Raw genomic sequence first — 21753 nt, forward strand, 5'->3', positions numbered from 1 at the left:
AATTAATTTTACTTATTTCTTACTTTTTTAAGGCTACCAGGAAAGTTTTCATTACATGTATTCTTGCATTATGTTTCTTTTGGACAGCACAAAATAGGACATAGTATGGCTCCTCAGATAACAAAACCTACCACCTGAGCCATCCACCCCTGATTTGCTTCTCTTCCTCTGCCTGTTCTCTAGTGCCCCCAGCTGCCTGTGCCTCATTTATACCCACGACTCTTAGAAAACTAATGTAGCACTTTTTGCCACCCCAATTCTTTGCCAGGAATGATCAATAAACTCCATAAAAGTGAGCGTCCACTTATGAAGGTAATGAGGTGGCAGATTAAGACTGTGATCTCCCAGTACCGTAAGGTATAAACTCTGAGTCGCAGATGGAATCATTTGTCAATTGATTTGTTAGAACGTGTAAGTATTTAGTCTTCAGAAATTGCCACTGAGTTTCATATCACGCCCTACTGAAATGTGCGCACAGGGCACAGACAGAATACACATACTCGAGAGTCAGCTCATTGATGGAAGCTCGCCATCTCTCTATGCCTCAGTGTTGTTTTTCTTTACCGTGAAGGGAGAACGATGGAGTAGTGCACATAGTTCCAGACAAGAGCGGTCACGCTCGGAAGAGATGACCAGGAGATTGCTGGGGCTGTGGCGGCAGCTACGGGCTGTTTGCTCTCACTCTCCGCCCCTGAGGTTTGATCAGCAACCTCGCCCTTCTCATCAGCCCTCCACTTGCCCTTCCACATATATTGACTGTACCAAACACACCCTAGGTACACACAGATCAAAGACAGATGCCATTCACAGGTCGGCTTCCGCTCCCAGTCACTCCAGGACAGAAGCAAATGCAGATAAAGAGGAAGAAAAAGGCCCTTGGGTAAACATATGAATCTTGCTCTCTTCTGCCCTGTTGGTGGCTTACATCTTTGAATCACTTTTTCATTGGACTCCGCTTTAGCATTAAAAACAAAAACAAAACAATAAAAGAAGGTTATTTAAAAAAATTCATCTTAAAGTATTTTGGGCTCGATTATATGCTCAGCCATTCGGAATCTGGCCAAAACCCTTGCTTCATTCCAATGTTGCAGGCTAAGTGGCCTCTTTTGGGAAAATATCCAAGTAAGAGGAGTTAAAGCAAATAAATATCTCTGTTCCAACCTGTCTTCATTACCATTCTTTTGTTGTAGTTGTATTATGCTTAATTGTGTGAGGATAATGTTTCTAGTTCTTTGGAACCCTCTCCTCAGATTTTTATAAAATTGCATCGTGATAAACAACAAATATAACCTTTTAACAAGGAAAATGAGAGTTCTCTATAAAAGACTTCCCCCCTCTAAATTTAGAGACTAGGGGAAATACCTTGTTGAAAAGACAGGGAACTGAAAACTGAAGAGCACTATCTTTTTTTCCATTGCTGTTTTGACCTACTCAACGAACTTGAGCAAAATTCTTCTAAGCCTTAATTTTACTGTCTGTGAATTGGAGACAGAGTATTCCCCTTTCTTCCTATGTTCATTTGGGCATTGCAGTAAACTAATGCAAAAGGAATAAATTATTCCTTGGGCTGCAGTGGTCTTGACTGACATTTGAAATTCCTTTCTAACTCCAGATTCTATGATTATAAATAACAAATACTTTTTCTTTCCAACCACTGTGTTTAAATAATCTGGTAAAAATCTAAAGACCTCTTTCTTATCTCACTAAGCCAGGCTATAATTTTTGCCTTGCACAGACTACTAAGAACCTCTTTTCTCTTTTTAACTGGCAATAATCGGGCCTTGGATAAACCTTTGGCTATGATACTGCCACTGTGCAAAGCTTCTTTTCTCTTCTTATAGTCAAAGCTGAGCACATAACTCCTAACGTCTTTCTACCTGCCCCCTCTCTGTCCTGTTACCCAAGGGTAAAACAAATTGAGAAGCTTTCAGTGGTGCTATTGGATAAACAAAGTTGAAAAGCCTCCCAGGAGTACTGGATGAGCCAGAGAAAACAAAAACTCAGTGAACCCCATTTTGGTTAAAGAAACTATTGGAACTTTGAGCATAAAGCAGTTCCCTCTCTTCTCATCAGCAGGATGAAGCCAGCCTGTGAAATGACAGATTTCTAGTGAAAACATAACTATGTCCTGAATAGTATGGTGTCAATGCATTATGACTTTTTTAAAGAGGGGGCTTATGCACTCTATAAATTTATTTTATTTTATTTTTTAAGTTTGTTTATTTTGAAAGAGAGAGTGAAAGCACAAGTGGGGGAGGAGCAGAGACAGAGAGAGAGAGAGAGAAAAAGAGAGACTCCCAAGCAGGCTCCACACTATCAGAATAGAGCCAAAGGAGGGATTCAAACTCATGAATCATGAGATCATGACCTGAGCCTAGATCAAAAATTGGACACCTAACTGACTGAGCCATCCAGGTACCCCTATAAATTTATTTTTATTTTCAAACTTATTTTCCTATCAAAAGAACTACTTCCTGGCATAATTTGCCTGCTCAACATTTTGAAAGCATTGTCAGAGAAAAACAAAACTGAGTATAAACTGAGTCTATAGATCCCACTGGCCATGGCTATGGATAAGGTTTCATTAATAATATCAGCCTACACGACATTGGTTCTTGCCCTTGACAGCTCATCCAGGACCTCCAGTCTTTTGACATTCTCCTTCTGGCTCCTATTATAAGACGGTCAGTAGGATGTGTCCCCCAAGTGTGCCTGAGTTTGGCATACTCTGCTAGACAATGCTTCTCTTTCCCTGGGAACCAGAGTCTCTCTTGGGATTCCAGGAAGCACAGCCTGTACCTTAAGCATTTCTGCTTCTATGACCAAGTACATCAGATTCCTCAAGGAACCAAAATCACTTCCTCTCCCTTCCTGTGACACACTGATAGAACAGTCTTCAAACAGTATTATTTGTGTCTTGGTATTTTGCAGAGATTTGGTAAAGTAGCTCTTTGGGTTTTTACTTCCTGGCTTCTTGCTCTCTGTAAGTTGGACACGAAGGCCATTAAAGAATGAGAGGGTGGCCAGAGAGACTCAGGCCAAGAACCAACCTTCTTTCATACTCAAGATGACCTCTCTCCTCTGACAACAAGACTTAATTTTGAGACTGGATCTCTCTCTTCTTGACTTGAATGCTGTCCCAGGAGATTTCAATACCCCCCCCCCCCCTCCACCAGAACTTCCAGGTTTCTCCTCTCATTCACTCAGCAAGCCTGAACTTCCTACAGTGGACACACCCTCAACCCAAGCGAGATCCCTACTAAATGAGGATTTCCTCTTGTTTTCATGGAAACCATCCCAGACCAATCCCAGGGATTGAACTTGAAGTGAAGAGACTGTGGGTTGAAGATGGGAGCAAAGTGGAAGTCAGTAGTGAGGACAGTGGGGGGTGCAGCACAGGGGGCGTCTGAGAAACTTTCAAGATGGCGCCAGGGTGCTTTGTCTCTTCACTCAGGGTGTGTGTTCTCTCTGCAGAATGACATCTTCGAGTGGTCCAGGGACCACCGAGTGCACCACAAGTACTCAGAGACTGACGCTGACCCACACAATGCCCGCCGGGGCTTCTTCTTCTCCCATATTGGGTGGCTGTTGGTTCGCAAACATCCAGACGTCATTGAGAAGGGAAGAAAGCTTGACCTCACAGACCTGCTGGCTGATCCCGTGGTCCAATTCCAGAGAAAGTAAGTGAACAGACACCATAGAGTTGTCCCTCAGAGGACAGGACCAAGAGACAGAGCACAGTGGGGTGTAAATATATCCCCAAGTAGTTCTCCTCATACTGAGCACTTACCCTTCTTGTTACGATTATCTCTGTTACTGTGTTTTCTTTTGCTCATTAACTCTTCCCTGTTTACACAGCTGTTTTAATTTTAAATGTGTTTTCTTTATGTTCAGTGTCATTTCCTTCAGACCAATCCACATGGCTGATTTCATAGAACCTGTTTCTGTAGTTGCCTACTCCCCCATTAGAGTTTCCAGTGATCCTTGACTCCAACAACACTGGACTGTCTCCAGGTATCCTTCTCTATTCTCCTGGAATTCTCTGATAGTGATGGCTCCTTTCCCCTGACTCCTGGAAATGTTACACGAGTGGGTTTCTGTGCAGAGAAACTGGGACCGTGTAACAGAAAGCCTCAAAATGCTTGTGTGCACTCATGGTGTTGGCTGAATATATTCAGCCAGTCAGCATTTGCAAGGTAAATCTACTCTCAACAGGCACATGGGGAAAATCACTTGTAATTGTGCTAACAAATAGAGAGTGGCTATTTTTCACCTTGTAACCAGGAAGCTGGCATAGACTATATCCATGTTGGTCTGGATCTGCAAAGTTGGCCACTAGGAGAACATTTATACATGGGCTTTTTGCCCCAATGTAATGAATTTATGTGGAAAGAGAAACAATTTATGGATTGTACTTTGGTTAGAGCCTTGAGATAATATGGTGGAAAAATGGTTGCCAGAGACCATCTCCACTGACAAGCAAGAGTCATATTTGAGATCTTATCTAAATAGAAAGTCCTGAAAATAGAAATAGAGGCTGTACCTTTGCCTGACACAGTGATTCTTTCATGAAAGAAGTATGGCTTAGAATTGTGCTCACTTTCCCCTCAGCCTCTCTCTTTACACTGGAGTGGGCAGCAGCACGTAGTGAGAAAATGGTGGACTATGGAGATAGACTGCCTAGGATCAGACTTTGTGGCTCCTCCATGTGCTAGCAAAGATTTGCTCTTGGCCATTATGTCCTACAGTTCTTATGAAGACATAATGGGAAAAAAATGTATGGGAAATGCCTGGCTCATAGTTAAGAGCTAATATTAGTGATTATTTTTAACACATAGGCAGTTGCTAGTCCAGAGGAGGATTCAGTGTGTTTCCATCCCCTGCATCCGTCGGTTTCTCCAGAGGGTCACTGTGAGCCTCAACACAGCTCCTTCAGTGGACACACCCAGTATCAGTAGTCAAAAGTTCTCTGGCAGAAAATAACAAGAGGTTTTCACTTAATAATTAAATGATTTATTCATTTTGATTTTTCACCATAAACATAAAGTATTAAAAGTCATTAAAGAAAATTGCAAAATTCAGAACAGTAGAAAGAAAACAACTCAAGTCCTAACACATAAACACAGCCACTAATAATCTGTGGTATATCTTTCCACATTTTATCCACATATCTGATATATTTCCCATGATGACAGGCACACTGCATATGTAATTTTATATCTTGCTTTTGCACTTCAGATTATCTTGGAGGCACCATTGTTGAAGGATGTGTGAGTTCTCTAGTTGAGTGTCATGGTTTATTTACCGATCACTCTGCAACTGAATATGTGTGTCATTTCCAATTCTGTGATATAAATGATGTTGCTCTGTAATTAGTAATGCTTTGGGACAATCAGGCCTTAGATTAATTTGAAGAGCTCTGAGGATCTTGTTTTATTGATGAGAACTGAGCTGAGTATAATAGTCTGGGTTTCTCTCACCATAAAAATGGAAGATCTTTTTTTCATTTTTTTTCTTAAAAATGTGGTAATTTGATTCATTAGATATATACTCATGGCACTTATGTCCAAAGACTATTTCTAGACGTAGGCAGAAGAACAGAGACTATTTCAGCATGTTCCCTAAATAGTTACCTGAGAACATCTTTCCTCACCGGCCCGGTGACCGGAGGGGATCGCAGCCGTCCACCCACTTGTGTCATCCACTCAATCATCACTTCATATATGACACTGAGTCCCTGCTAAGAATCGGAGTTGAGGATACAACCTTAAAGATTAGTGTCTGTTTCCCCCAAATTTGCAGACCAGCAGGGAACCCACAAATAATGTACAGACAACTATACTCTAGTGAGAGAAGCGCTATAAAAGGGTGGTGCAGGGCACATGGGCGCACACTGAAGGGTGGTGCGGGTGAGGGAGGGCCTAGGGAAGGAACTCGCTTCTAAACCCAGACCTGAAAGATGACAGGAAGTTAGATGAAGACGAGGGAAAGGATATTTAATGTATCTGTCAATACATAGGACTCTATAGAGCCATTGAACTTTTGAATAGGGAGGTACTACAATGCAATGCGAAAGAATGAAATCTTGCCATTTGTAGCAGCGTGGATGGAACCATAGGGCATTATGCTAAGTGAAATAAGTCAGTCAGAGAAAGACCGATACCGTATGTTTTCATTCATATGTGGATCTTGAGAAACTTAACAGAAGATCGTTGGGGAGGAAAAGGGGGAGAAAGTTACAGAGAGGGAGGGAGGCAAACCATAAGAGACTCTTGAATACTGAGAACAAACTGAGGGTGGATGGGGGGAGTGGGGCAGAGGGGAAAGTGGGTGATGGGCATGGAGAGGGCACTTGTTGGGATGAGCACTGGGTGTTATATGAAACCAATTTGACAATAAATTATATTTTAAAAAGAATAGGGAGGTATTTTATAAATCATTTAGCTCATGCCTTCCATTTCTCCTATGAGAAAATGAATAAACAAAATGTAGATTGAAAGCTGGAGACAGAAGTACTGCTTTGGTCTTGTGGGGCTGCTATAACAAAAATACCATAGCCTAGATACCTTAGACAACTACACTTATTTCTCACAGTTTTGGAGGCTGGGAAGTCCAAGATCAAGGTGCCACAGATTTGGTGTCTGGTGAGAGTTCTCTTCCTGGTTCGTAGACGGCCTACTTCTTGCAATTTCTACACATGGCAGAGGGGGGAAGGAGCTCTCTGGGGTCTCTTTTGTAAGGAGACTAATCCCATGGCCTCCTCCCTTATGACCTAATCTCCTCCCAAAGGCCCACCTCCTAATGCCATTGCTTTGGGGATTAGATTTCACTGTGTGAATTTGGGGGGACACATATATTTACTCTGTGGCAAGCTCCTACATCTCAAATTATTTGCTCCATGTTCTTTGATTATACCTTGCTGTCTGAAAAGGGTTACAATGGTTATCTGCTGTGTAGGGGAGTACCCATGTTCTTTGGTAATTATCCAGCCTGGAGAACAGAGATCCGTAATCCAAAATGAGGCTTAGAATCACTGCACTAAAGGGGAGAGCTTCCAGAATACACAAGGGTTTTGGTATTTTCAAGTCTGAGATGCCAGCTTTATTGTTCCTGCCATCAGACTATGTGGAGGCAACAGATTCCTTAAAGACAATGTTCTTGCACTTGGGGTGTGAGCTGGAGGAGGAGCGGCCCTGTCACTGGCAGCACTGCCACATCAGGATTGTCCTTGCTACCCTCAGCTGAGTGGGGAACTCCTTGCGCAACAGAGATTCAGTCCTGGATCACTTCGATAGCACACCTTCTAGAGCACCTCTCGGAGTCAGAATCCCCACCTGCTCTTCTAGGATTCTCTGAGGGCACCGGTCTTTGTTCCAGTTTTGGTGCCCGGGGTTCGCAGCCGCCCCACTAACTCTAGCGCTGACCCAGCACTAACATTGCAGTTGGTTGATAAATTTGTGCTCAGCCATCCTCATGACAACGCACCAAAGAAGAGCTTGCCAGAGAGCCAGGCTTGCTCAGCTTTCCATTACACAGTGTAATAAAAGAGAGGCTAGTGGCATTAAAGATAACAGGAAAACAACACAGTTCAAGCTATAATTCTAGACTTTTCCTCTAAAGGATCATTTTACCAAAGCTATGGTAACAAGTAGTTAACTGGATTACTTCAAGGTTTGCTCTACTGCCCAGTTGTGAATGACAAAAAGGCAGGCATTCGGAGGTGAGAAGGAGAGAAGCTAGTAGTGTTACATTCAGACTTTGGCAACTGAGCCCTGCCCTAGGTCCTATGCCTACAAAGGCTGTGCTTTCCCCACAGGGTGAGGAGATCACAGGGCAGAGGCACATACCACCTGGAATCTTCTCCCACTTGTATACCATGCCTTGGGCTCCACAGAACCTAGAATTCCCTGTCCAAATGGCTCTGAGCCTACTTCCAGAGTCTACACCAGCCTCTCCAGGGCTCTGTCCTCCTGGTATAGAGGGGTCTATACGTTAGTCCTGAACAGTGGCCAAGAGGCAGTGTTAGCTTGGGGATGAGCTTGGCTGTGTATGGAAAGAGGACAGAGCTCGGGATGGAAAGAGAATAGGGCTGTCAGGCTGAGGGCCTACACCTCTGCTCATGGTCTGGGCCCTACGAATGTCAGAGTAAGACCAGAAGGGGCCACTCATAAGAGTGGCAGTAGGTATGTCAGTTAGGAATTGTGTTTGGCCTAAACAGAATAGAAGCTTATTTCCTTCACATATCAAAGAATTGTGAAGGCCCAGGTTATAGTAGCACCACAGTGTCAGTTGAAAACGGGATTCTTTGATCTTTCTGCTCCACCAACCTTAGCGTGTGACTTCATTCTTTCAGTTTAAGGTCCAGTGTGACCACTAGAGCCCTAATCAGAAGGAAGGTGAGGGCGAGGGCGAGGGTGAGGGATGACACTGTTCACCTGAGTCAGTCACCGATAAGGAGCTTTCTGAGGAGACACACACAGCCCATCCATGCACCTCTTATTACCCATGTCAGGAAATGGTAGGCCCTTGGTTGATGCCTTGCACCCTTGCATAAATTCCTGGTTTTGTTCCTATGGAAGACAGTGTGAATTGATATGAGGTAAGAAATTAGCAGGCTCTCCCATAGGTACTTAATTAATTACTTAAGCAAAATGACTAACCATCCCAAGTGGCTCAGCCTGACAGTATTTTCATAGAGCAAATGAGTGGCCTTTCTGCCACCATTTTCTAAGCAGAAACTGGAATCTCACATCATTTTTCCAAGATGGCAGAATGAGGATAAAAATCCAGAAGCTGTTCCTCCTAATGCTTTGCTTATCCAATTGATTCCCATATTGGATAAGAAATCCCCTTAGAAGTAGCATGCAGGGGCACCTGGGTGTCTCAGTCAGTTAAGCCTCTGACTTCGGCTCAGGTCATGATCTCACGTTCGTGGGTTCGAGCCCTGTGTCAGGCCCTGTGCTGACAGCTCAGAGCCTGGAGCCTGCTTCAGATTCTGTGTCTCCCTCTCTCTCTGGCCCTCCCCCTCTCATGCTCTGTGTCTCTCTGTATCAAAAATAAGTAAAACATTAAAAAAATTTAAAAAAAGAAGTAGCATGCAGATACTATCATGTGCATTTTTGAAGTAATTGACAAGGCTGCTAGTCTAGTCCAGACACACAAAAGCAAGGTCCTTGCCTCATTGCCATAGTGATGGGATTAGCTAAGAGAAATATGGTTGGAATGATCCAGAAGGGTAAAGCACTTCTGTTTTGGTACCCTGGAAAGATATGAAAATGTATACATTTTGCCATTCCAATAAGATTGAGACTTGAATGGCTAGAATCTATTTGAGACCTCCTTTACTTCCATTTCTCCCCCAGTTTGTTATCATTAGTCTTTTTTTCTTTCTTCAACAATGAGTATCACATCTCTTAGTGCTACCTTCCTTTTTGTGATTTTTGTCAATCCTGTGTCTAAACCCCACATGTATTTCTGTGTTGGTGACATCAGATTGCCAGGGCAGAGCAAGTCAGACAAATCTACAATCGACTCATCTTCACTTCTCTATCTCATCCCCATATCTTCCATGTGGGGGATCCCCTAGGGAGTGAGATGAGTCATCTGGGAATTTACAACCAATATAACCTCATCTTAGCAGACAAAATCCTTGCTCTTCCTCAGGGTTCCATGTAGGGCCCCCAGGGAGTCTCTCTATTCTGAGTCCACTTTTCTTGGAGACCTTGTTGCTAAGTTAATAGAACAATTCTTCTCTAGATATTAGTGATGCTGAGTGGCTGAGTGCATTCAAGGCCTTGGTTGGTTAGTTGCATTTTGTGGAAAACTCTACAGAAAATGATCCTCAAAGAGAGGCCCTGGATGGTGAGATATTCAAACATCTAGACACATGAGTGAAATTTGGGGACATGGAGACAGTGCCTTTTAAGCACAACCACCCTCTGCTACTCCTTTGCTCATCAATTACCCTTAGTTTGATCACTGCCTGTCTTAGTTGGGTCACTAATGGTCCTGCAGCAGCAAAACCAACTGGTCCCAAGGTGAACATCACTTGTTTATGCTATATGCAGACCCCAGCTCTTTGGTATACTCTTTGCCAACTCATACTTTAATAATGTAAGCCATGAGAAAATGAACAACGCAGGAAACAACAGACTTTGGCGAGGATGTGGAGAAAGGGGAACACTTCTTTTTTTTTTTAACGTTTTTTTAAAGTTTATTTAATTTTGAGTGAAAGAGAATGTGAGCAGAGAGAGAGAGAGGGAGATACAGAATCGGAAGCAGACTCCAGGCTCCGAGCTGTCAGCACAGAGCTCGATGTGGGGCTCGAACTCATAAACCGCAAGATCATGACCTGAGCCAAAGTCGGACGCTTAACCGACTGAGCCACTCAGGCGCCCCAAAAGGGGAACACTTTTGCACTGCTGGTGAGAATGCAAACCAGCACAGCCACTCTAGAAAATATGGAGGCTACCCCCAAAATTAAAAATAGAGCTACCCTACAACTCAACAATTGAACTACTAGGTATTTATCCAAAGGAGAAAAAAATGCTGATTCAAAGGAGCACATACACCCCCAATGTTTACAGCAGCACTACCAACAATAGCCAAATTATGGGCTCTTTCCATAATCAGTCCATCGACTGATAAGGTGGGTAAAGAAGATGTGGTGTGTGTGTATATATATACACAATGGAATATTACAAATATTCAAAAAGAATGAAATCTTCCCATTTACAGCAACATGGATGGAACTAGAATGTATTATGCTAAGCAAAATAAGTCAGTCAGAGAAAGATAAATATCATATGATTTCACGTGATATGGAATTTAAGAAACAACAGATAAACATGGGGAAGGGAAGAAAAAATAAGATAAAAACAGAGAGGGATGCAAACCATAAGAGACTCTTAAAATCAAAGAGTAAACTGAGGCTTGCTGGGTGGGGGAGGTGGGGGAGGGGTGGGCCAAATGCATAATGGGATGAGCATTGGGTATTATATTTCGGTGATGAATCACTAAAATCTACTCCTGAAACTGTTATTATACTACGTGTTAACTAACTTGAATTTACATAAAATTTAAAAGTAAAAATAAAAATAAATCATGTAAGCCATGAGGCACATGGCATTTCTCAGGATTCAGCTTTCTTCTCGTTTCTGCATATATCACTTTCCATTCAACAACTATATTTTGAGCACCCACTATATGCCAGGAATTGTTCTAGGTGCTGGAGACGGGAGAACCAGATTCTGGAAGATACTTGCTCCCTCTTTCTAGAGTTCCCCATTTGGGTTTGGGAATGTGAGAGAGGATGCCCCCCATACATCTGCCCCCCTGCCTGACCGGGCCTCTCTCTCCACAGAAAGACATTTGCTGCTCCCCGTTACATTTCTCCTGGTACTCAGTCCCTGTTCCATGAATCTTTTTTGGTTCACTTCCTCTTGTCTATTTGCCTCTTTCTGCCCTCATAGTCTTTGTCTCTTCATCTGCCAGAGGGCTTTGTTCCTTCCTCTGTGCCCTTCTCTCCATGAGGACATTTTCCCTCATTGATCACACCATGTTCTCCAAGCCATGATGTTCTTCCTCTTGCATAGTTTTATTAGAGAATAAAAGCCATTTAGCGAGTTGCTCAGGCAGAATTTTTCTTCTTTTTGTGGGGAGATGAGGATTTTTTGTCCTCTTATATTCGCTCCTCACATCCTGATCTTTTTCTGATTTATTCTTTGCATACATTACTTGTGCATGTAAATATTCTCTCTCCTTGAATCTTGGCTTCCATTTCTGAGGGACAGTCTATCTTTGGTTAACAGCTTGAGCCCTGGAATCTTCTCTCCCATTCTGTCCTCACCTCAAATCATTGTATCTTGTCCTGATGCTGTGAAAGTTTGGAGGATGATATAATTTTTCTTTGAATAGTGTTCCCTGCATCCAGCTGTAGTTGCCAGAAGTTAAAATTATGAATCTCTAAGTTCCACGGAAGATGATCAAATCAACTAAAGAAAGGTGAACTGTGTTTAATTAGATTTCTTTTGTTAAAAGTCAATGGAAGACATAGAACGTCCTTTACTCTTCTTAAACCTTTGGCCTTTCTAAAGCAACCGATCACTATAACCAAAGAGCCAAATTATACTCTGGGTTATAAGACCAAGATGGTCCAATATTGAAGCTGTAGCATTACCACCAAAATTTCCCTATTTTTCTGGTTAAAATTTTGGGCAAGGGAGAAACCAGTGTGGCATATTAATTCAGTGGCTGATTTTGACTTTTTAAAAGTTTCCCGGTCAAAATGTTATTTGTTTGCCTCTGTAAGAGGTACTTTTCCTATGAGAACTTTGTGAGAACTTGCATCTCTCTCTCCGTGTGTGTGGGCGCACACACATAAGAATACATCAACTGCCTTACTAGTCATTTTTCTTTCCCCACACTGACCATTCCATTTCTATGTGAAATTCCCCTGGAAAGATGAGGAGACAGTTTCTCAAATGTCTGGAATCTGAATACATCGTTGACTAGCATGTTAGACACATTAATTAACAGGTGATAATAGATTCTGGAACTGCTGTTTTTAAAAGTGTCATCTTAGCTTCATTGTTGTTGGCAGCAAAGGTGTCTTCATGCATCTTTGATATCCTTCAGTAGCCAATAATAACTACCATTTATTAACTGCCTATTATGAATTTGCCTTGTATCTTTTCACCCATTATCTCTGATGTTTTCAATAACTGCATAGATGATGGTATCTGGATTCTGGACTTGAATTCCAAATATCCTGGCTCCCTGTGGCCTCAATTAACCATGTCAAAAAATAATAGCAAATATTTGCACTGAATTATTATTTTTATTAAAATATTAGTTGCTACCAAAGCTGCGAAGAAATCTTAGCTAAGTTTTAATGTAAAAATTAAGCAATTGTGCAGCCGTCAAGCATTAAACTTTATGAAAGACATTTTTGTAGACGCATAAATTCTCAGTAATACTTAGATATCATCAACTCTTGGCTCTCTTTTGTGACCATGTAGAGAATCATCTTTTAATATTTTCTTGGGATACAAAGCCCTTCAGTCAAGGGCTTTATGCTCCAAGGCTTTATCCAATAGAGAGAGCGTCTATAACTCTTACAAGAGGCTTTGGTTTAATGCTATTTCTTCTCCTGAAAGTTAGATGTATTACCAGTGGCTTTTGCCCTCAGAGAAAAAGACTCCTTTTGCCTTTTCATTGTCTCTTTTTCACAAGAAAGGTAAAAAAGTAGAGAAAACTTTTCATATTATTGTTTCTCCCTTGCCCAAAATTTTAACCAGAAAAATAGGGAAATTTTGGTGGTAAAGCTTGGGACCCAAACATCATCTTTAAAAAATAATTAAGAGAGAACATAAAAATAAATTCTATTTTTAGTACAAAATGTCATAAAAGTTAATTGCAGAAAATTTAGAAAATGCAAATAAGCTTCATGAAGGATAAAATCATTTGTAATCCTTCCACTTAGGAAGAAAATCAGTTAAAATTTTGCACTTTATCCTTTAAAGTTCTTTGTAATGAACCATGCTCTGGTTTCTTTTTATAAAACTTTATTCATACCCTATATACCATTTCAAAGTAATTAAATAAGAAAAACATATTTTATATTTGCCTTCTTTATTTCACTTCTAGCTTCTTTGTTTTCTGTGTGTGTGTGTATCCTAATTTGCATTTGATATCATCCTTCTGCCTGGAGAACTACCTTTAACAGTTCTTGTGGCACAGGCCATTTGGCAGTACATTCTCAGCTTTTGCTTATCTGAGGTCTTTATCTCCATTTTCAAAAGGTATTTTTACTGGACATAAAATTCTAGATTGGCAAGTTTTCTTTTACAGATTTTAAAAGATGTCAATCCCTTGTCTTATTCTTTGCATGGTCTCTGAGAAGTCTGCTGTGATTCTTCTCCATATTCCTCTGCATGTGATGTTTCTTTTTCTCACTGTCTTCAAGAATTTTTCTTAGTCATTGCTTTTCTGCAATTGATTCTGATGTGTCAAGGGTTTTTTGGTTTTGTTTATGTTTGTTTGTTTGCAAGGAAGCAGTTATCCTGTTCAAGATTCTTTGGACTTCTTGGATCTGTGACTTGTTTTCTTTTGTAACTTTTGGGAAATTCTTAGTCGTCAGCTCTTCAGACTCTTTTTGGCCTTGTTTTTTCTCTCCTTCCTCAGAGACTCTAAGGACACCTATATTATACCATTTGATATTGTTCCACAACTCTTAGAGGTACTGTTTTATTTAATTCACTCTTTTTATCTTATATTTCCATCTGAATAATTTCTATTGACATATCTTCAAGTTCACTAATTCTTTCCTTAGCTATGTCTTGTCTGCCATGAACCCATTAAAGGAATTCTTTATTTCTGATACTGTTTTTTACATAGAGCATTTGCACTTTTATATCTTTTATTTCTCTGATGATGCCTCCCACCTGTCCACCTTTTTCACTAGATCTCTTTAATGTGTTAAATATAGTGAAAGTCCCTGATAGTTACAACAGCTGAATCATCTTTGAGTCTGGTTCTATTAATTGCTTTATCTCTTGGCCATATTTTTTTTTTTGCATTTTTATGTGATTTGTGATTTTTAATTCTATGCTGACAATGCCTACAAGAATAGAAATACTAAGGTAAACACAATTTATGTTTAAAATGGCCACACCTATTCTTCTTTCTGGCCTTTAATGTGAGGGGGAGGGGATGGGAAAGGGTGGAGGTTGAATCAGGGAATCAGGAGTTAAGTTAGATTTGGGTTTAGTGTACCACAGACATCAGTGGATAGCTGCTGTTACCAAATGCTTAAAATAGACTGTGGAGTACCAGGGAGGATTTCAAAGTATTAATGCTTTTGCCTTCAGCTTTCAGCTTCCTTGTATACCTGCACCACAGAGGGCATCTCACTGTGTGTTCTTGCCCTTATCTGAAGTAGGGGGGACTTCTATTGTTGCTTCTCTATGCATGTCTTAATGTAAGGGGTTGGGATTTCTTTGTTGTCTTAGTGCTGTATCAGACTTAGGCAACCTCTGTGTGTCTGAACCTTGAGCGTTTTTGCATCTCCCCCAACAATAGGAGATCTCTGCTTTGAGCAGTGCAAGATCCTGGGCATAAGCCAGATTTTTACTTCCTTCAGCAGTAATAACTCTGCCTATGTCTGAGAGTGGGGGAGAGCTTTCTACTTCTCCTTCAGAGACAATCCGGTTTTATTTCTCTTATTCTCCCAGAAGCATTGGACTTTTTCCCAGTCCTAGGGGCAAAAGGTTTTTTGCCCTCCCCCAGGCGCTTAAGACTTTGGCTTTGCAAGAGAAGTCTCTGGGGAAGAGGTCAACGCTTTGTGCTTGTCATTTGGTGGCAGCTGGTCATCTCCTGCATGTCTATACAGTGGGAGGGAACTCTCTCCAGTCTCCTACTTTACCTCTGACTTTTTTGTGAACACTTAATGCAGGTCTAGAGAAAAGACCTGGAATGTGAGTGCAAACTCCCTTGTGTCTGAGGCTCTAAGCTATTCCAAAGTGACAAATTAGCCCACACTTGGCTTTTAAGGATTCATTACATTTTTAGCTGATTTCTTCTCATCTACTAACATGGTGGCCCCATCCTTCCATATGCTCTGCCAAGCAAAGAAGTTTGTGGATGGGCTTACCACTCTTTGGAATTCAATTCATTTAGTTGCCTTGTGACCTCAACTCTCTGATGCACTCAAGAAAAGTTATTATTTTGTATGTTCTCCACCTTTTTCATTGTTCTGATGGAAACAATGTTCACTTGTGACTTTCCTTATAAGTGGAAGCAGAACTCTGTGTCCTATTTAATAGGACCTAGAGTTTTTGCCTGATGGAATCCTGTGAAGTCTTTCCAGTTTTAGTGCCTACTTAATATTTCATTGTGAAGATGGGTCATTATTTCTGATGAATTTTGAAAGATTTTCACCTTCACCATGAAAACAATGGTGAGATGAATAACTTTATAGATAAATTTTTGATCATAACTATGATATCTTCCTTTGGCTAAAATCATAAGAGCTGAGTCAAATAATATGTAAATTTCTCAGCTTGTGATACTCATCGTCATAATGGATTTGAAGATCTTTGATTACTAGTGAGACTAAATATTTGTTCATGTGTTTTTTTGCCATTTGCCTTTTAAAAGCAATATGCGTTTATTTTCCTCACACCTCCGAATCCACTGTTGGTCAAGGACAGAGATACTATCTTTTCATCTCCTTCCTCCATTTTTGTTGAAGAAGAAGATCTGACAAAGTGAGATGCCAAAGCCCACTTTCCTACCCAGAATCCTTCTGCCCCTCCTGGAACAGGAAGGTAGAACAGCCACAAATGAGTCTGTCTACACAGGCAAATTAACACATTGAACATTTACATACTTCTTGTTCCTACTGTCCCTGGTGCTCTGGGCTGGGATATTTTACTAGATAAGTAATAACAGTCATTTTAGTGCTGGTTTGCTTTGTGGAAGACTCTCTAAAGAATCCAGCAACTACTAAGCTAGAAAGTGAGTAATATAGTATAAGTTGTTTAAACAAGAAGCATCAGAAGGCACAAATGCATGTATTTAAGGTAAGAAATAGTTTAACTGGAAACAAATCCATTACTTACTTTCCAACTGGTAGTTCTTGCCATGAAATGATTTACGAGGTTAGTGTCCTTGTGACAGCTATTTTGTGAACATTTTTAATGAGGCTGAGTCCCTTTTTAAAATTCAAAGAGTACAATTCATACATATTTGCGAAATTCAAATGTATTTTCTTTGTCACTGATGCAAACTGCTAATGGCAGTTATTATGGGGACCCCCTGTCAGTTGACAGTTCAAGTGAAAATATTTTCTTCAGTAATGAATTTGTTGATAGCTCAACAAATATTGATTTTGATTACTCAAAATGAATACTTAGATTATTCATGTGCAGGTTGTCGTGTCAGAGCTATTAGGGAGATTTTCCTTTGACACAATTTATTCTAACTCCTCAGCCTCATATCACCATGTTATATCTTATTGAACGTGTCATGGAATGATTAGGTTGAGAGATAGCCACACTTTACACAGGAGCACTAGAAAAATAACACTAAACAACCCTGGTTAGAATTCTTGACCATTTTCTCTATTTCTTATCAGCACAAAGGATTTCCAGAGACCAGAAAGGATCCTTAACCAGGAGTCTGCACTATGAGATGTTTTGTGAATTGATCAAAAATATATATTGAAAAGTGACCCTTCCAGGGTGTCCTGTTTGACTTCATTATACTCTCACTGAAAGCAGTCTTCAGAGTGTCTCTTAATATTGAATGCCCCTTCTGCGCCCCTAGAGATATTTTGAAGGTCAGAAGAGAGACACTCAGCAATGGGACTTGGTGATATTACATAAAGTAACCCTGGTGGCATTATGTATATTACATGTATTTGTGACATACAAAGTAATAAATGTCATTCAAAAATCAAGCCCTTGGGGTGCCTGGGTGGTTTAGTCAGTTGAGTCTCCAACTTCGGCTCAGGTCATGATCTCATGTTCCTGGGTTCGAGCCCTGCATTCAGCTTTGTGCTGACAGCTCAGAGCCTGGAGCCTGCTTCTGATTCTGTGTTTCCCTCTCTCTCTGACCCTCCCCATCTCATGCTCTGTATTAAAAATAAATAAAACATTTTAAAAAATCAAGCCCTTTGTTAACTGTGAAACATAGGTAGAATTACAATGTATATTGTATTGGGTTATTTATTCATTCATTAATTTGGTTGACACAATGAGGCAACTACGTATGGTGAGGTAAAACAGCATCTTGGAATCAAAAGAGCCCACGTTGGGCATTCTCCAGGATTTCATTTCCACAGCCATGAAGTGGTGATAGTGGTGATATACATCTTACCAGATTATTGAGTGAATAAATTAGTTAATGTATGTGAAAGTGTCCATCACAGAGGAGATGTGCACTATATATTTGTGCAGTTGACCACACGTAAGGGAGTGTACGGAAGCTATTCCATTCAAGGAGACCTTAGTTCTCAAACGCTGCTCAGGTGTCCATTTTTTTCATTAGTTCAAAATGACTAAGAGAGGCTTGAGTTACCGGTTCCCAGATCCATCTCCATAAATAAAAACATAAATGGGCCCTTCAAAGCTTTCAGCCAGGAGTGCTTTTTCTTCCTTACATTCTCTCCAACATTTCCCCCCAAACGTGGACCTCTTATGGCTCCATCACCCTCCTTCACCACCACATGAGGTTTTGCTGATTCGGATGAACCCAGCAACTTTGAACCCACGAGGCCACCTTTACCTCACAGCAGACTCGTCAACACTTTTCACCAGGCCTAGGCTTAAGTTCACTCGTAAACTCCGGGCCTTCGCCAGGATTGACAAAGCTTAGACCAAGGGATATCGCTCGTTGCTGCTACTATTTAGCCACAACCCCTGAAAGTTGCCTTTTTCGTTCCACCAATCCCCGTTCCTTCCTTTTCAATCAGTATTCAGTCCTTGGCCTTCAGGGTTCTTCCAGCTCTGCCAGGAGCACCTCCAACATTAAGCATTCTCTCACCGCTTTCAGTCCTGAAAACTTATCTCCACTTTTGTTTCTGTCACAATTGTGTGTCTATTTTTGCAGCATTTTACATGGAATCATTACTTTTATGCTTTTCAAACTGGTGATGTTACTGATGTTCATCAAATGGCTTAAAACTGAGCACAAACCCAGCCAACAGCGCCCTGCCTGGCAGACAGTGTGCAGCGGAGTGATTGTGTGTAGCTGCTAGCGCCATCCGCTGGTGGTGGGCAGAGTGGGTGCGCTTTCTCACCCTGCGTTCTCCATACTTTGAACTTCTCTAAATGGAAAAGTTGTAAGTAAAGGCATTTCTGTACTAAGGGATATGGAAGATATAAAGAAAGGAAAAGGGATAGTCCTTGCTTTTATTAATCCTATCATTTAATTGGGAAGAGAAGACACACATTTATAAAATAGCCAGAGGCTTCCAAGTCCATATATGAAAGTAGCTGAGAGAATTCACAGTAAAGGAGAAAAGGGTAGAATGAGGCCCTTGAGGTCTGCGGGCTCATGACCTTCTCCTGACACTCTCATTCTCCCAGAACAGTCTATCCCTTTGTTACCACTTCTATTACATCTTTCAGTAAATGTTTGTGGTTTTCCAAATATAGATCTTCTAAGTTTCTTGTTGGGTTTAGTCCTAAATATTCTATAATTTTTGTGGTTACTGTTAACAAGAATTGCCGGTTTTATCTTAATGAAAAGGACAGGGAGTGGACACCCAGACAACTCATCCCCACCCCCACCCCCCCGATGAACAGTGGAAACTGTCAAGGCACCCCTGACTTCTTGTAAGCAAGCACCACTGGGCGCCGCACCTTGAGAGGATGCCGTTGAGGTTGTTGCCCAAAGGCGGGGGGCTCCAGACCACCGTCCACATAGCGGACTTAAGCAGCTTTCAAAATTAAAAATTCCCCTTCCTTCTTCCTTGCTTCTTTTCTTGTTTTTTTAATTCAACAATGTCCATGTTTATTTTTGAGAGAGAGAGAGAGAGAGAAAGAGGGAGACCCAGAATCCAAAATATGTTCCAGGCAGTGAGCTGTCAGCCCAGAGCCTGATGTGGGGCTCGAACTCACGAACTGCATGATCATGACCTGAGCCAAAGTCAGACACTCAACCCACTGAGCCACCCAGGCACCCCCCGCCACTTCTGCTTTTGCTTTTTCTTAAAGAAATGCTTCCATGGATTCAGAAAATGAAAAAAAAAAAATGAATGAGAGCATAAGTGAATCCTCCCTTCCTGGGGAACATTCCTTATTGCTAAGGGTCTTCTTAGAATCCAATTCTTAAGTCTAAAAAACTGAAAATTATAAAAATTAAAAAGGATGAATTCCTGGTGAAAGAAAAACCAGAGACATTACCATCAGCCCAGTGGCTGAGGAAACCCTGTCAGAAATCTGCTTTGAGCTGACCCCCTGTCCAAGTCATTTACTTCTCCTCACATTACCTATTTTCAAATAAAACAGTAACAAATCTGTCACACAGAGACAAAGACTCTTAGTGCTGAGATAACGTGATTTGTCAAAACATGCTCATTGACTCAGCTGAAGTGTGCTATCTCTTCTGACATTTGGCTTCCTCTTATAAACCTACTCTGGTCTTTCATTTAAAAACAGAGAAAAACAATTACTCAGATGTCCTAACTATCAAGGGATTGAGACAAACCCCATTTTTCTACATGTGTGTTTCTAGATAAATGAACAGGCTTTCAAATTCTGTCCAACTAAGAACCTGGATTTTTAGATGAAAACTTTCATTTACAGTCAAAGAGCCAATATTTGTTTTAATGGATTGAGAAAGCAATGCATCACGGGTGACTTACTAACTAACCCTTCAAGGCAGGAATGAGATATGAAGAGTCTCAGAATCCCAGGGTGATGAGGGGCTTTCTGGATCTTTAATGGCAAGTGCTTCAGAGAAAAAGAGGAATAGAAATTAGGAAAGCCTTTCTCATGAAAGTGCCCATGCAGAGGGAGATTCTGTAAACTGTGAAGGCTCTATTTAATATGCAATCATTATTCTTTCCCTCTGGGCTCTCTGTGCCTTTGCTCCTTATTATTGGTACAAGTACTACTAGGAAAAGAGCAAGAAGAGTGGAGAGACAGCAACATAAGCCATTCAAAGTTTGTATTGAAAATTTGGGTCCAAGTTGTCTTGTCCAAAAGGATGGTAAGCAGGAGACCTGAGGTCTTGTAGCTGTCGGCCTCGTCCTCTGACGCGGCTTGGCATGCAAATGAGCAAAACATTGTTAGGTGATTCCTCTCAGATTCCCCTTCAGAATCTTTTTGCTCTTGAAAATACAAAATTCTTTTCTTTATGTTTATTTTTGAGAGAGAGAGACAGAGACAGAGAGAGACAGTGTGAGGAGGGGAGAGACAGAGAGAGAAGGAGACACAGAAGCTGAAGCAGGCTCCAAGCTCTGAGCTGTCAGCACAGAGCCCAATGCCGGGCTCGAACCCACAAACCAGGAGATCATGACCTGAGTCGAAGTCAGACGCTTAATTGACTGAGCCACTCTGGTGCCCCAAAAATGTAAAATTCTAATAAGCTCGATGATCTTACTTCAGGCCTACATCTAATCTTAGAATAACAATAATAGCCTCCAGTTGTTATTTTTTATTACTCTATAACCTCCTTTATCATATAGATTTCAGTATAGTGAGTACTCACGATGTAGCAGATTCTGTTCTCTGCCCTTATAACTAGTATCTCTCCTATCCTTGCAAATGATGGAATCTGAGCTCTGAGAAGCTGACTCAGGACACATTTTGTAAACGGAATTTAAGCAAACTCTGTCTAAGTCCAAAGCACGTGCGCTTGCTACTAAGCTATGTTGTAATAGTATAGGGAATATCAGCTTTCTTCTTCCTCTGCTTCGTCCTGCTGCCCGCTTACTTTGCATGTGAGTTTTATATTTGTTGCATTTCTGAGTTATTGAGAATAAGAAATTATACATATGTGTGAGCCAGAGTTGTCTCCTGCTTAAAACTTTTTCAAGACTTCCCCTAGGGAAAAGGTACAACTGTCTGCTATCCCTCTGGCCTGCTTACGTTACGTCTTGGTACTTCTGCCTTGTACTTCACTCTCTATGCCATTCCCCTCACACCTCAGGCTGTTCTGTGATGCTGCCTTTGCTTGTGTTATTTCTCTGGCCTAGATCCTTGCTACTTAACCTGTGGTTGTGGGACCAGCAACATCAGTGTC

General features: G+C 41.2%; 1 protein-coding gene across 1 annotated transcript in view; it reads left to right on the top strand.

Annotated features, from left to right (window-relative positions):
* Nucleotides 1-21753, top strand: part of SCD5 (stearoyl-CoA desaturase 5) — an 89981-nt gene that overhangs the window by 51943 nt on the left and 16285 nt on the right. Inside the window, exon 7 of the mRNA XM_029951621.1 lies at nucleotides 3475-3680. Coding sequence (XP_029807481.1) covers nucleotides 3475-3680 — 206 coding nt within the window. The remainder of the gene's footprint in view (nucleotides 1-3474; nucleotides 3681-21753) is intronic.

Source organism: Suricata suricatta, chromosome 1 (assembly GCF_006229205.1).
Source record: "Suricata suricatta isolate VVHF042 chromosome 1, meerkat_22Aug2017_6uvM2_HiC, whole genome shotgun sequence".
Taxonomy (NCBI): Eukaryota; Metazoa; Chordata; class Mammalia; order Carnivora; family Herpestidae; genus Suricata; species Suricata suricatta.